The 16,521-nt window shown below is 37.1% G+C and overlaps 1 protein-coding gene across 3 annotated transcripts in view; it reads left to right on the top strand.

Moving 5' to 3' along the window:
* The window catches only part of INTS2 (integrator complex subunit 2), a 54,999-nt gene that overhangs the window by 13,697 nt on the left and 24,781 nt on the right, over positions 1-16,521 (top strand). For all 3 annotated transcript variants that reach the window (XM_036269434.1, XM_036269433.1, XM_036269435.1), the window contains 7 exons: positions 833-958; positions 4,365-4,436; positions 4,525-4,639; positions 7,312-7,380; positions 8,612-8,746; positions 10,514-10,690; positions 11,743-11,851. In XM_036269434.1, the coding sequence (XP_036125327.1) occupies positions 833-958; positions 4,365-4,436; positions 4,525-4,639; positions 7,312-7,380; positions 8,612-8,746; positions 10,514-10,690; positions 11,743-11,851 (803 nt within the window). The remainder of the gene's footprint in view (positions 1-832; positions 959-4,364; positions 4,437-4,524; positions 4,640-7,311; positions 7,381-8,611; positions 8,747-10,513; positions 10,691-11,742; positions 11,852-16,521) is intronic.

Here is a 16,521-nt window from a genome sequence, read left to right on the forward strand (position 1 = left end):
CTGAAAGTACAGGGGATAAAATGTTGGAAGCTGGTCAAAACTTAGAGGGGGTAATGGCAGTTCATCAAGGCTTAGAAAAGACATTCATTCTGTGTTGTATTTATATATTGAGAATAAAGCAAAGGCTGTTCAAACGACTATTGATAGTTTTATGTTTTTACGAAGTAAACACTTTAATTCCCAGTGAGTCTAATATTTTGCAGTTATGGAGTGCTATATAAATATTAGTTTTACTATATTTTATTCCCTTATGCATTATAACTGACAGAGTTTTTAATGTTTTGACAGAAAAAATTAAAGGTCATGGAAGAGTTGAAATATTCCCCAGTGATTAAGAGCACGATGCATAGTTTCCGCTTGGATAGTTATTTTTATGCTTCCACACTGTCATGCACAGGGAAAACTGCCTGTATTTGTGTCTCAGGAAGAATGCTGGTTGTAAACTCAACACTTTTGCTTTTGACAAATTTAAGGTGTTAAAGATTTTATAAATAGTGAGGTATTATTACAAAGCTTAACATTTGTATCTGAATGGTTAAACTGTTGGGAATCTATTTTTCTTTTTTAAATGTTTCTATTGATTTTTTTTAAAGATAGGAAGGGAGAGAGAGAATGTCAATGTGAGAGAGAACATCGATTGGCCGCCTCCCGCACACCCCCCACTGGGGATCGAGCCCACAACCCAGGCATGTGCCCCAACCGGGAATCGAACCAGGACCTCTCTGTCCATGGGTTCACTGAGCCACACCGGCTGCTGCGTGGGAATCCATTTTTTTTTCTCCCTTTCTTCACTAAAAATAGTAAACCATAATAAAATGTATTCATTTTTTAGACCAACTGAGGAAGAAGCTGAACAATTGCTACAGTTGATGACAAGCCGTCCTCCTGCTACACCAGCTGGGGTTCGCTTTGTTTCGCTTTCCTTTTGTATGCTGCTGGCCTTTTCTACACTTGTCAGGTACCTCAGTCTATACATTGCTCTATTTTCTCAAGGTCTGCTTATGTTTATTTTTTACTTTTTAAAAATTTCAATTTCAGTGGACATTCAGTATTGTATTAATTTCAGGTGTACAGTATAGTGGTTAGACATTTTTCTAATTTACAAAGTGATCCCCCCAGTAAGTCTTGCACCCACCTGACACCATGTATACTTATTACAATATTATTGACTAGGTTCCCTAAACTGTACTTTACATCCCCATATCTATTTTGTTAACTGCCAATTTGTACTTCTTAATCCCTTCACCTTTTTTACCCAGTCCCCCAACCTACTTCCCGTCTGGCAACCCTTAATTTGTTCTCTGCGTCCATGAGTTTGCTTCTGTCTTACTTGCTCATTTATGTTGTTTATTAGATTCCACATGTAAGTGAAGTCATATGGTACTTGTCTTTCTCTGTCTGACCTGTTTCACTTAGCACAATACCCTCCAGGTTCATCCATGTTCTCACAAATGGAAAGACTTCGTTTCTTTTTATGGCCAAGTAATATTTCAGTGTGTGTGTGTGTGTGTACCACTATTTTTTATCCATTCATACTTTGGAGAATTTAATACATTTTCATTTAAAGTAATTATTGATAGGTATGTAGTTATTGCCATTCTGATTGTTTTTCTGTTTCTTTTATATTCTCTTGCTCTCTTATATATTGATGACTTTCTGTAGTGTTGTATTTGGATTCCTTTTTCTTTATTTCTTTTATATTTTTGCTTTTCTTTCATATTTTTGGTTTTGGCTTCATATATACCAAACTATGTTTATATCAGTCTCTTGTAAATTGATGGTCACTTAAGTTTGAACACATTTTATAATCATTTATTTCCATTTTACTCACCCCCTCCATGTTTATGTTTTTGTCATTATCTTTTACTTCTTTTGTCTGTGTGTTTGTATGTGTCCCTTAATTTACTGTTCTAATTATACATGATTGTCTTTTCTATTTTTAAAAAAAATTTTATTTTTTGATTTGAGAGAGGGAGAGAGGAAGGGAGAGAATGAGAGGAACATCTGTTTGTTGTTCCACTTTATGCATTCATTGGTTGAAACTTGTATGTGCCCTGACCAGGGATCGAACCTGCAACCTTGGCATATCAGGATGACACTGTAACCAACTGACCTACCTGGCCAGGGCTACTTTTGCCTTTTAATTATTATAGTTATAGTTCTGTTCAGCTAGTCTTCAGGTGATTCTTAAGGGTGGCTATTATATAATTTACTTTTAATTTTGATGTAGTCATGGGCGAGCACAGGTTTGCCTACTCCATCTTGCTCCAACTCTGCTTTTAGTTATTTATTTACTTATTAAAACACATGTATAGCATTAATTAGCATCTTACTTCAAAAATTGATCTAGATATGGACAGTGGTATTACATTAGGTAAAAGGGAATCAGTAGCTTTACTGTATGCAAGTCATTTAATTTGTCAGTCTCCTGTACACATTGTTAAAGGAGTCAAAAGTTCTTTGAGATTTTTTAGGACAAATAGCTGTCCTTATTCTCCTCCTGCCCAGTTCCCCTTTCCTAGAGGCAGCCTCTTTCTGTTCTTTTTTAATTTTAAATATGTTTTTTTTATTGTTTTGTTCAGAGAGAGAGGAAGGGAGAGAGAGATAGAAACACCAATGTGAGAAAGAAACATCAATTGGCTGCCTCCTGTACACCTCCTACTGGGGATCAAGCCCACAACCTGGGCATGTGCCCTGATCGAACTGGGACCTCTCAGTCCATGGGATGATGGTCAGTCTGTTGAGCCACGCCAGCCAGGCCTCTTTCAGTTCTTTGAGCTGATTCTTTTGTTTTTTATTACCACGTCTTTTTTTTTTTTTTTAAATATGTTTTTACTGACTTTTTAGAGAGAGAGGAAGAGAAAGAGAGATAGAAACATTGATGTGAGAGAAACATAGATTGGCTGCCTCCAGCATGCTCCCTACTGGGGATTGAGCCTGAAACCTGGTCATGTGCCCTGACCGGGAATCGAACCAGGACCTCTCAGTCCATGGGACAATACTCAATCCACTGGGCTATACTGGCTGGGCACCACATCTTTTTTTTTATCCTCACCTGAGGACACTTTTGCATTTATCTTCAGATAGAGTGGGAAGGAGAAAGGGAGGAAGAGAGAGAGAGAGAGAGAGAGAGAAACATCGACGTGAGAGAGACACATAGACTGGTTGCCACTCACACAACCCCAACTGGGGCCGGGGATAAGCTGCAACCAAGGTACGTGCCCTTAGCGGGAACTGAACCTGGGACTCTCTGGTCCTCAGGCTGATAACTGCTAAGCCAAACTGGCCAGGACTATTACCACATCTTTAAGTAACATGTTCATATTTTATATCTTGATTTTAAAAATTTTAGGAGTATTTTACAACTTCCCACTATGAAAGAATTAGCCCTGGCCAGTTTGGCTCAGCAGTTAGAGTGTTGGCCTATGGACCCTCTCCCTTCCTCTTTCTTTAAAAAATAATCAATAAAGTAAGAATAGAAATTTTAAAAAGTCATTGTTGGTATATTTGTGTAACTTTTACATATCTGATGAGCTGTGGCTGCCTTTTTTTTCTATTTTTCTTTTCTTGTTTTGATTAGTGATCTCTTATTTTTTTATAATTTTTTTTTTTATCCTCACCTGAGGACATTTTTGCATTTATCTTCAGACAGAGCGAGAGGGAGAGAGGGAGGAAGAGAGAAAGAGAGAGAGAGAGAGAGAGAGAGAAAGAGAGAGACTGATGTGAGAGAGACACATCAACAGGTTGCCATCCTCACCACCCCAACCGGGGCAGGGACAAACTGCAACCAAGGTACATGCCCTTAGCGGGAACCGAACACGGGACTCTCTGGTCCGTGGGCCGATTTTCTAACCGCTGAGCCAAACTGGCCAGGGTTATAATTTTGAGTTCTCAAAATGTTTCTGTAAGTTAAATTTCATTTTCCAGGTAAAAGATGGACTAACTTGTTACTTTCCTAATAGTACTCAGTATGTAACTTTCTGATGATTGTTTTAACACTAGATTTTCTTCTATATGAAATAGTATCAGCTGTTAATTAATATAGTTCTTCTAACATTAACATTTGCTTTTTCAAGGAATGTGAGATGTTCACTTTCTCTAACCTACAAATGCAGTAGCTAAGGCTTTTGAGAGATTTTGACTATTTACATTCTTGAAGAAAAGCACAGGTCCTCACCCTTCATTTCTACAACTACTTCATATCTCAGTGACAGTAGCCAGTTCAACACGCTATTAATTTGAATTTATATTTCGAAATAGGGAAGGAAAAATAATTTCTACCAAAACTAATTTCAGAATGCTTTCTTATTCTTATGCTATTATGTCTGAGTTTAACTAGTGACATTCTGGTATTTGTTATATAGTACACCTGAACAGGAGCAGCTAATGGTAGTGTGGCTAAGTTGGATGATAAAAGAAGAAGCTTATTTTGAGAGGTAAGAAGACTTTATTTGTTCCAGTTAGCTAAGTAAGTTTTTATTATCCTCTGTTTGGAAACTCATATTTTCTTTCCTATTTCAACAGTACGTCGGGCGTCTCTGCTTCTTTTGGGGAGATGTTATTATTGGTCGCTATGTACTTTCATAGCAACCAACTTAGTGCTATCATTGACTTGGTCTGTTCCACTTTGGGGATGAAGGTAATTGTCTTTTATCTTCTTTCTAAGAAGGTATTTCTAAGCTGGGCATTTTCTTGTAGTGTAAATAGATTTTCATTTTGAAGTAATTTTAGTTTAATAGTTTGAAATTTTATCAGGAGCTCTTAGAAAAAATTACGTGTGAAAACATGTATTTACCAGAATAATAGATGTTCAATGAAGAAAGCTCAGAAAAGAAGAGAAAAATAGAATTCTATTGTTCAGAGATATCAAAAACACTATTGTTAACATTCTGGTGTCAGTTCTTTATTTAAATTGGCATACGTATTCTGTAATTTCAAAGAACTTTGCAATATATGATGAACATTTCCTCATATCAAATATTCTAATATAGTATATATAATTTTCCATGGCTCTATCATAGTCCATCATGTGGACCAATCATGACTTTCCTAATGGATCCTTTCGTTAAATCAATTTTTTTTCCCTACATTGATTTTTAGAGAGAGGGAGGAAGGGAGAGGGAGAGAGGGATAGAAACACCAATGAGAGAGAACATTGATTTGCCACCTCCTGCATGCCCCCAACTGGAGTTTGGGCCCACAACCTGGGCATGTGTCCTGACTGGGAATTGAACTGGCGACCTCTTGGTGCATGGTCGACGCTCAACCACAGACACCAGCCGGGCTTAATGGATCCTTTCTTATCTGCCATGTAAATTTTCCGATTTTGGAAAAATACTTGGTTAAAAAAAAACAAACTTATTTATGTAAATATATACACAGGTACTCACTAAAGAGTATGGTGATGATAAGGTGTTAATGAATATTGCAGATTATCTTCTGGAAAGACCACAGCAGTTTAACGGCTGTCATTAGTGAGTGAGAGTGCCTGTTTCCTATACTCTCACCACCACTGGCCGTTACTGAAATTTGATTGATGAAAAATGGTCTCACTTATTTTGTATTTCTTTGATTACTAATGAAACTATAGTTTTTATTATTGCCATTATTTTAATGCCTTACAGTGTTATTGTTGTTTTTGGTAATTTTTAAAATTTATGTATTTTGGCTGGTTTATTTGTTTTGTGAAAGACTTACCAACGTCCCAATTTTTCTCTAGGGATTTTAATGACTTACTTTTTACTTCACTGATTCAAAAGGGCTGTTTATATATAAATGACATGCTATTGCCTGGCTGGTGTGATTCAGTGGTTGAGTGTCCACCCATGTACCAGAAGGTCACCGGTTCAGTTCCCGGTCAGGGCACATGCCCAGGTTGTGGACCCGATCCCCAGTGTGGGGCATGCAGGAGGCGGCCAATCGATGTTCTCACTCATCCATGTTTTCTTTTTTTTTTATCCTCACCTGAGGACACTTTTGCATTTATCTTCAGATAGAGCAGGAGGGAGAGAGGGAGGAAGAGAGAGAGAAACATCAATATGAGAGAGACACATCTACTGGTTGCCACCCACATGACCCCAATTGTGGCCGGGGACGAACTGCAACCGAGGTACGTGCTCTTAGCGGGAACCAAAACCGGTACTCTGGACCGCAGGCCGATGCTCTAACCGCTGAGCCAAACTGGCCAGGGCTCATCAATGTTTCTATCTCTCTCCCTCTCCCTTCCTCTGTCTCTAGAAATCAATAAAAAAATACTTAAAAAAAATAAATACATGTCATGCCATTATGACTTATGTATCATATTTCCTCGATTTCAAGATACATATTTTACCCAGTATTGAACTGAGATGATTCACTTTACAGTTGATATGTAATGTTAACATGGTAGTGTTCCCTTCCTTTTTTCTTGAAAAGCTGCTATTAAATCAGTGATGTATTTAATAATCCTTATTGTCTTCAAATGTGGAGAAGTACATTATGATGTAATTGATTTTTTTCCCCAGTTGTTTTTGCCATGTGGAAATTATTATTTTTGTGTGTATGTGTGTGTGATATATTATTTCTTTTGTGGTTCTTCCTTTGCTGTTATGCTTAGAAATGTTTTTTGTCCGTCAGGTTTGTAGAAATGGTCACCTATATTTTCTTCTAGTGTTTTCGTGGCTTCATGTTTTACATTTAAGTCTTTAATACAGTTGGGAGTTTATTTTGGGTATAGTGTCATATGTGCAAATCTACAGCAGGTCCCATAATATCATATTGTTCAATGGCATTTTGTTATACTATTAATAAGATGCTATAGGAATCTAACACTTGTAACTATCAATTAGCCTATGGTAAAATTGGTTTTATTATATAGGGGTAGGCAAAAGCAGTTTTACAGTTGTGAGTACACAAAAGACAGAATTCATTCTTGTATTATTATTAATTAAATAATTATTGGATTGTCTTCATGTAAACCTACTTTTGCCCACTTCTGTATGTCATTTCTCTTAAAGTTGCAGAACCTATCAACAACGTTAAGTGAGGACTTACTATATGTTATATGTACTCCAGAAAGGTAGCTGTCCCCCCTCCTTTACTGAATAATCCACTTCTTTCCACTGACTTGAAATGTCAATAGTAGTATTTACTAAGTACTTTTATATCTTGGTTCATTTTCTGAAGAAAAATACCCTTTAATGTTGGGTCTGAGAAGCCACTTCTGAAATAGAGTGTTTGAACATTAATGGTATATATCATAGTCATTTTAGGTTATAAATTTACTAGAGAAAATTGTGGTTTATATCCTGTTGGAATTTGTTGTTGTTTTAGATTGTAATTAAGCCAAGCTCCTTGAGCAGGATGAAGACTATCTTCACACAGGAGATTTTTACTGAGCAGGTACTTCTTTTAACTTTATTCTTGGTATTTCTTTAACTTCCTTTTATAACATTGTTTTGGGGAAATTTGTATATCTCAGTTTAAGAGAATAGTAAGGTAATTTTCTTTCTTTTTTAACTTTCCAATGATGACTTATTTATTTATTGAAATATCTATAAAAATAATCCCAATTAAAATTTACTTTTAAAACTACTTGCTACATATAAAAGCATGTTTTCAATTCATATATTTTGGAGACTTTGATTAGATACTTAGAGTATAGTGTTAGATATTGGGTGTAGGGATGTCACATGGGGTAATCATTTGGATTTGTCAGAAGGAAAATAGACTTATTTAAACCTATAGACTATATGGTTTGTTTCTACCTAGATTATAAATTAGAATCTAAATTCCTTATTCATGTATTTACATGTTCTTATTTGACCTCAGCACTTTTTTCCCAAGGATATTTTATTTTTTCAGTGAAGAAGACTATTCTAAAATGTAACATTAGTTTCCTTTTTCATTTGTCAAGTTAAATCTCAGAATATAAAAAGATATGTCTTAGAAAAATGGAATACTTGAAAATACTCATGGATTCATAATTGTTGCTTCTTTTAGGGTAATTTCTCATCTCTATACCAGAGTCTACCTTATCCCCTCAATGCATACACACTTCCCTATAACATCACATGTAGGACATCGGAGATTTTCACGTGTTTAATTTGAACTACCTAGAAGGCAGCTTTCGGTAGGGTCTTTGAACGACAGAGGTCTATGCATGACACAATGAGAATAAAAATAAAAATTCTGGTTATATTTATGTGATATTTTATAGTTCATGTTTTTCAAAAACTTTTTTCCATCTAACAAAAACCTTCTGAGGCAAGTAAGTCTGTATTGTCCCCTTTTGCAGACCTGAAACTAGACTCAGAAGATAAAATGACGTATCCAAAGTCATCAAGCACAGATTATATGATTCCAAATTTTATATATTTTTTAACTTACTACACCACCATCAACATATCTGTTTAGAAACAAGTTAAAAACAGTAGAGAACTTTACAAATCCCTAAGTGTATGCTACCTCATCATTCAAAAATAAATAAATCATGTAACAATTTGTTTCTACCATTTATTTCTAAGGCCCATACTTGATTTAAGTATGGACAGTCTACCAGCTAATCTTCCCTCTTTCAGAAAGATTTTTATTTAGTTTTATCATAGGTATTAATACTAATTTTCCCTTTCAGGTTGTCACAGCTCATGCAGTTCGGGTCCCTGTCACCAGCAACCTGAGTGCCAACATTACTGGATTTTTGCCTATTCATTGTATTTACCAGCTTCTCAGGAGTCGTTCCTTTACCAAGCACAAAGTGTCAATTAAAGTATGACCTTACATGTATATTTCAAGCTGCAACCTAAGTTATGCTTTTTTCCTAGTGCTAGGTTCAGTTTGTAGACCTTTACTGTGGGTTTTGTGTATGAAATGTGTCTAGGTTATAGTCATTTGTATAGTTATAGTAATTAGGAACTTAATTTTAGATTTATAAAATAATATAACTATTAGTTATTTACAAAATGTACAGTATTACTAATTCAATTATAGTCTCAATAATAGCATATGACAGTTTCATTAAGCCTTGGTAAGAAATTGCCATCTTCTATAGTTTGGTTTTGTTCACCAAACTGAGAAAGTTCCTAGTCATCCATAACCAGCATTTGTGCATTTGTCACAAGGACACCTAATACCTAACTTGTGTATATTTTGATGTTTTCAATTTGTTATGGTTGGCTATACCAAACAGTCAAAAAGGCCCTCTTAAAAACAAAACAAAACAGCTGAATCTCAGGAGGTAAAGTAATGTTTGAACATTTTCTAGAGGCTTTTTTAAAAAAAATTAATTCTCTCCCAAAGATATTTTTCCATTGATTTTTTTGAGAGTAGAAAGAGGGATGGGAGGGAGAGAAAGAGAGAAACATCAATGTCAGAGGGGGGCTAGAGGCTCTTTTATTTATAAAAACAATGAACAATATATGCATTGATATATCGCTTTTAATTATCCTTGTTTTTATGATTTAGTGGTTATTTCTAGCTAGATGGTGTCCTCTACTTTATATTTTTAGCAAGTAAAATAGGTAAGAAATCAGAGTCCAAATGCACATTTCTTTTTTTTTTTTAATCCTCACCGGAGGATATTTTTTTCCATTTATCTCTAGACAGAGTGGAGGGGAAGGAGGGAGGGAGAGAGAGAGAGAGAGAGAAACATCGATGTGAGAGGAACACATCAACTGGTCGCCTTCCACATGACCCCAAGCAGGGCTGGGGACAAACCGCAACCGAGGCACATGCCCTTGACCGGAATCGAACCCTCAACTCTTTGGTCCACGGGCTGACACTCTAACCACTGAGCCAAACCAGCCAGGGCTCACACCCAGCATTTCTACATGTCCTCAATCTGTGTAGATAGTTAAGTGATAGTCTCCCATAAGTGATTGTTAAAGTTGCTTTCTTAATCCATCTTAGGGTTTGCTGTGAAGATCTATTCCAATCCCCAAATTTCTCTCTGCTGTGGGTTTTCTACAATACATATGGTGCTCTAAATACAGATATAGTAGGGGCTTAAGCAATTTTTTTCCACTACTTAAAAATTAATAGATTAGCCCAGCCAGTGTGGCTTAGTGGTTGAGTGTTGACCCATGCACCAAGAGGTCGCCAGTTCAATTCCTGGTCAGGTTGTGGGCCTGATCATCAGTAGGGGGCATGCAGGAGGCAGCTAATCGATGTTTTCTCTCATTGAGTCTCTATCTCTCTGTCTCCCTTCCTCTCTCTCTCAAATCAATAAAACAAACAAACAAACAAAAAACACACACAAAAAACTAATAGATTAAAAACCCTAAGTCCAAACTCAAAACTCAAATTTATCATTTTAGATTTATCTTCCACTGGACAATATTCTCAATTAGGATATAAAAGTAGTTCATAGTTTTAAAAGAAAGACAGTGTGAAATCAAAGAATACATTTCTGGCTGCTAAAAGTTAATAGCGAGTTGTACCAATTCATAAATCATGTAAAGCTGCATGTGCTTTTACAATTTCACTTGCTTTTTCTTATTGCCATAATTGATTTAGTGCCTATAACCTTCTTTTTTAGGACTGGATTTATCGACAGCTGTGTGAAACCTCGACTCCACTCCACCCTCAGTTACTTCCTCTGATTGACGTGTACATAAATTCTGTACTTACTCCTGCATCTAAATCTAATCCAGAAGCCACAAACCAGCCAGTCACAGAACAGGAGATACTTAATATTTTCCAAGGAGTCATTGGGGTAAAACAGTGGCTTTTTTAAAATATTATCTTATTTTTCTTTTACTTTATTCTTTTAACTGCATTTCTTTTTTTCTTTTTTTTTTTTTTTTTACTGGTTATTAGGAGACTTCTAGGTGGTTATGAATTTAAAATGGGATTAAATTTCTTTAGATACTTATAAATATTTAAAAGTGATATTAATTCAAAGTAGTTTGCTGAAGAAACATTCTTTGAGGAATTCTTTTAAAAGCTTCACTTTATTTATTTTCTTTATTGATTTTAGAGAGAGAGGGAGGGAGAGGGAAAGAGAGATAGAAACAGTGATGAGGGAGAACATCGATTGGTCATCTCCTACATCCCCCCCACTGGGGATCAGGCCCACAACCTGGGCATGTGCCCTGACCTGGAATTGAACCGGCGACCTCTTGGTGCATGGGTCGACCCTCAACCACTGAGCCACACCGACTGGGCTAAAAGCTTCACTTTAAAGTGTAAGGAGTACCCTGGAAATTGTGTGTTTATCAAAGGACTATGTGACATTTAAACACATTCAACACAGGTTTGTTTAGCTTCCTGTAAGTCTAAGATATACCTAGATTCATGTATTGAGAATTTGAAGAAAATATTTTTTCTCTATTTTTTTAGAAGGAAAAACAGACACATATTTTACAAATATTTTTAAATGTTTAATATCTTTTTTAGGAGTTCTTTTCTAAAGAGAACTTATTTGGTAAGTTCAGATAATATGCGGACTCCTGTAAGCCTTTTTCAGACGCAGGCTGATGGGAGTTCTGTTGAGTAACAACTGAAGTCTTTGTTTTTTTTCTATTTTTAAAGACTGTTAAGTCATGTTGCCTTTCATCTCCCATGTCATTTAAAAATCAATTTCAACTTCAAGTTGTCTCTTTGAGTAATGCAAACAGCAACATTTCTCCCATTTCATCTGAGCTTGGGAGCAGCAACACTGAATGGTCTATTTTGAATACTTTTGCTATCAAAGGAACACTCATGAAATTTAACATTATTTTATGGAAATTTAACATTATTTTAAAGCATTTCTGTTACCTCCAGAGTGACAACATCAGCCTTAGTCAGCGTTTCAGTATCACGGCGCAGCTTCTGGTGCTTTACTACATCCTGTCGTATGAGGAGGCGCTCCTGGCGAACACGAAGACTCTAGGTAGGTTGTGCATGGTGGAGTGTTTCTGGTGGAAGTTCATTTTGTTTACTTATATTTTGTTACTTTCCAAGCTGTTATATGAGAAAGTCAGGTCAGATGTTCTAACAAGCTCCAGCATCATTCTAGGTCGTTGCAGTGCAGGCGTTATGTACTCTGATGCATGGATACATGTGAGTGAGCACACAACTGCCCCTTCAGCCTCAGTCCTCCTTTTAGCAGGCTACTTTAACAGATAACTGAATCGCCCATATTTTAACAATTTTAGTGATGTTATTAACTCAATATAAATTAAGAGCTAAACGTGAAGGAATTGTAACGCATTTTTTTGCTTGATTTCCATCTTTGCCTTATCTTTTTTTCCATTCGTGTGAAGAATAACAATCTAATCAAAAGCAATAGAAAAGAAAAAAAGACTGAAGACTTTCCTTTTGCCATTAAAAAGATCACTGAACAGGGCTTTCAAACTTAGCTACTTCATAGAACATAAGAAGGTCAGATTTAGCATAGAAGATATCAGTATAAAGTAGTGTGTTTTCCTATATTTGTAAAAGAAAATTTCGCCTGTATTTTAGGCTTGCTAAATATATGTAGTTCAACAAAAAGTGTCATTAAAAAGCTACAGGTATTGAGTATATAATGCAGGTAAAGTTTTTGTATGGGTGGTTATTTTGGCACAGGTGAATGATTTATTTTTTTGTTGTTGTTAATCTTCACCCAAAGATATTTTTTCCATTGATCTTTATTTATTTTTATTTTTTATCCTCACCCGAGGACATGTTTCGATATTTTTTTCAGATAGAGCGGGAGGGAGAGAGAGGAAGAGAGAGAGAGAGAGAGAAACATTGACGTGAAGGGGACACATCAAGTGGCTGCCACCCGCATGACCCGAAGAGGGCCAGGGACAAACTGCAACTGAGGTACGCGCCCTTAGCAGAAACTGAACCCAGGTCTCTCTGGACCACAGGCCAACACTCTAACCACTGAGCCAAACTGGCCAGGGCTCTATTGATCTTTAGAGAGAATGGAAGGGAGGAAGTGGGAGGGAAAGGGAGAGAGAGAGAAACATTAACGTGGGAGACACATGGACTGGTTGCCTCCTACGTGAACCCGACTGGGACCAGGGATCAAACCTGCAACTGAGGTATGTGCCCTTGCCTGGGAATCGAACCAGTGACCCTTTGTTGCATGGGCTGACACTCCAGCCACTGAGCCACACCAGCCAGGGATGATTTACTCTTTTTTTAAAGAAGGATTTTTTTATTTCATTAATTTTTTTAATATGTTTTTATTATTTTTTAGAGAGAGAGAATCATTGATGTGAGAGAGAAACATTGATTGTCTGTCTCCTGCATGCCCCCTACTGGGGATGGAGCCTGAAACCCGGGCGTGTGCTCTGACAGGGAATCTACTTGGGACCTCTCAGTTCATGGGACGACGCTCAATCCACTGAGCCACACCGGCCAGGCATGATTTACTTTTTGGAAGCTATAAATTAAAGTTACTTTTCAGTATTTTGCAGAGCAGTTTTTTTATTTCTCTGAAGTATTATGTTTTAAATATACTGTGAATCTCTCAGTTGCTTTCTTTCCTGACTATAATTGTTAGAGTTATACAGATGATATCCATAACGGTAACTTAAGTCTTTGTTATATTAGGCACAAGATGGGCTTTAGATAATAGTCTCCCACTTTTATCCACATATAACAAAATCTGTTAAGGAATATAACAATTGTGATTTAATAAATAGATAGTTGAGGAATGAGTTAGAAGGAGGTGTTCTGGGGGAGAACTCAGACCATTAATAGTGTAGCAGGGGACCAAGATACACCCTTAGTTTTTGTTTAACCTAATCTCTCGCAAAATTTTTTATCACAGGAAAGTGCAGAAAATACTATAGCCATCTCTTGTGTATATATCATGTTGAATTAACAAGTCACTGAAACTTTAGGACTGGAAGAATCTTTAAAGATGATGTATTTCAATCCTCAATGACATGCTCAATTTAACCAGGTGTTCCTGTGAAGCCTGCTATTTTTGTTTGTTTTAAATATATGTTTTTACTGATTTTTAGAGCCAGAGGGAGAGAGAAATAGGGAGGGAAAGGTTGATGAGAGAGAGAGAGAGAAACATTGATGTGTGAGAGAAAAATCATTTGGTTACCTCCTGTATGCACACTGTCCAGGGATTAAATGAGTTAGAAGGAGGTCTTCTGGAGGAGAACTCAGAGCATTAATAGTGTTGCAGGGGACCAAGACACACCCTTAGTTTTTGTTTAACCGGGGTATGTTCCCTGACCAGGTGTCAAACTGGTGACCTTTCAGTGCATGGGATGATGCTCAACCAACTGAGCCACACTGGCCAGGGTGCTGCTATTTTTTCTGCAACCATCTGGATCTCAGTTGGAAAGTTAAGGGTTTTAGGTTAGGAGTATGACTGAGCCTGACTTGAGTCTTCGAAAAGGAACTAAGGAATTAGAACAAAGTTACTAGATTTTTACAAGACTCTGGACAAAAGATGGTGGTGGTTTGGACTGGTAGCAGAGCATATGTATTTTGAAGGTATAACTGAGAAGTTTTGCTGATGGATTCATGAGGTATGAGAGACTAGGAGCCAAGGTTGATGATGTGAAGGCTTTTGGCCTGATCCTGAAGGTCAAAATGGCTGTCAGCTGAAATTTAAAAACCTGGAGGAGGAGCAGGTTTGTAGGGGATTAGGAGCTTAGTTTTGGACATGTTAAGTTTGAAATGTCTGATGGACTTTCACTGGGGATGTTAAGGAGACGGTTGCATATACTGCCCTGAAATTCAGGGGAATACCTGGACTGAAGCTTTTGAGATTCTTCAGCATGCATATGATATTTCAAATCAACATTAAAAAAGATCTCCAAGGGAGGGCATTTGGGAAGAGAATCAGGAGGGTTGTATGTTCTGGATGCTAAGGGAAGAATTTCCAGGGAGGAGAGTGATCACCTATGTCAAATGATGTGGATAGATCTAGTAAGGTAGGACTGAGGCTCAGCTAATGACTGCTTATAGCTTGCTGGAGGTCATTTGATCTTCACAGTTTTGCTTGTAAAGTGTGGATGAAAACCTGATTGTAGTGAATTCAGAAGAAACCCGAGGAGATATACTGGAGACAGGGAGTAGAGACAGCTCTTTTGAGGAGTTGTAAAGAAGAGAGAAATGGCCCTGGCCAGTTTGGCTCAGCGGTTAGAGCGTCGGCCTGCGGTCTGGAGAGACCCGGGTTCGGTTCCCGCTAAGGGCATGTACCTTGGTTGCAGTTTGTCCCCGGCCCTGGTTGGTCGTGCGGGTGGCAGCCACTCGATGTGTCCCTTTCACATCGATGTTTCCCTCTCTCTCTCTTCCTCTCTCTCCCTCCCACTCTGTCTGTACAAAAAATGGAAAAATGTCCTCGGGTGAGGATAAAAAAAAAAAAAAAAAAAAAAAAAAAAAGAAGAGAGAAATGAATGGGGTATTTGGAGAGGAAGAGGAGGGAGGTCAGGAGAGGACTTATTTTTATGAAGGTGAAAGAGGTAAGAGAATGTTTATAGGCTGTTGGGAGTAATCCAGTAGAGAGTGAAGGTTGATGATACCAAGGGAAGAATCCCTGGATTGATTCCTTGAGAGGTGGGAGTAGATGGGATATAGAAGACAAATGGAGGAGGACAGTTAAATGTTATATTTTAATCTTTGGAAGCCATATATTGGAAGAAATTTGGAAATATGATTGCTCAGAGTGTATATATGAAATCAGTCATCTTCTCATAGGCATTTCATAATTATAGTTTAGTCTTTTTTAAAATAATATCTTTAATGTTATATTTTCACAGAGATGTTAAAAAGAAATTGCTTTAGGCAGGGCTTCATGGGCTGCTAGTTCTTTGATGGGATCATTAAGATAGGATCAGGATTTTGTCTTCAATTTCATAGGTCTAGAAACTTAAATATTGATACTTGACCCTAAGCTGATCTTGGGGAGTCTGGATCTTAATAATACTAGTTAACATTGAGTGCTTGCCTTGTGCCAGACACTACTTGACACTTTACACTTATTAAGCCATGCCAGTCCTTACAGTTCTATAAGATGGGTACTGGTTTTTTTTTATTTTATAGGTGAGAACACTGAGACACAGAGAAGTTAAGTGATTTCTCTAAGTTGTAAGTGTCGGAACCAGGATTTCACTGTTCCCGGAACCTCTGTTGTTTTAACTGCCTTCTGAAACACATTCTTATTCAATTCATAAAAGATTGATGTGGAAAAGTAGGCTAATTTATTGATTTACAAGTAGAATTATATCTAATCAAGAGGTGTATGGTCTTTATAGGCCATGATTCTCAACATTTATCCTTCTTCTTGCACTTCTATACTTACTGTTTTCAACCAAAAAAAATTTGTTGAGCTTTACATTTTGTGGTTTGTATTTGAAAAAGAATAAGTATATTGGATCTTCTTTTTCAAACTAGGCCCATCCTGGTTGAGATGCTCATGTACTCCTGTGGTATACAAGCAAAGTACCTTGGGATGAGATGAGGGTGCTGGGCTTAGAGAATGTGGTGGAGATGAGCAGAGAAAGATGGCATTGAACAAGACCTTTCTCTGTGGGACCTGAGAGTCCACTTTGAGCATGCAGCCAGAGCCACATGGGTTTTTGCCAAATCTATGTGTAAAGG

This window comes from Molossus molossus, unplaced genomic scaffold, assembly GCF_014108415.1.
Source record: "Molossus molossus isolate mMolMol1 unplaced genomic scaffold, mMolMol1.p scaffold_m16_p_19, whole genome shotgun sequence".
Taxonomy (NCBI): domain Eukaryota; kingdom Metazoa; phylum Chordata; class Mammalia; order Chiroptera; family Molossidae; genus Molossus; species Molossus molossus.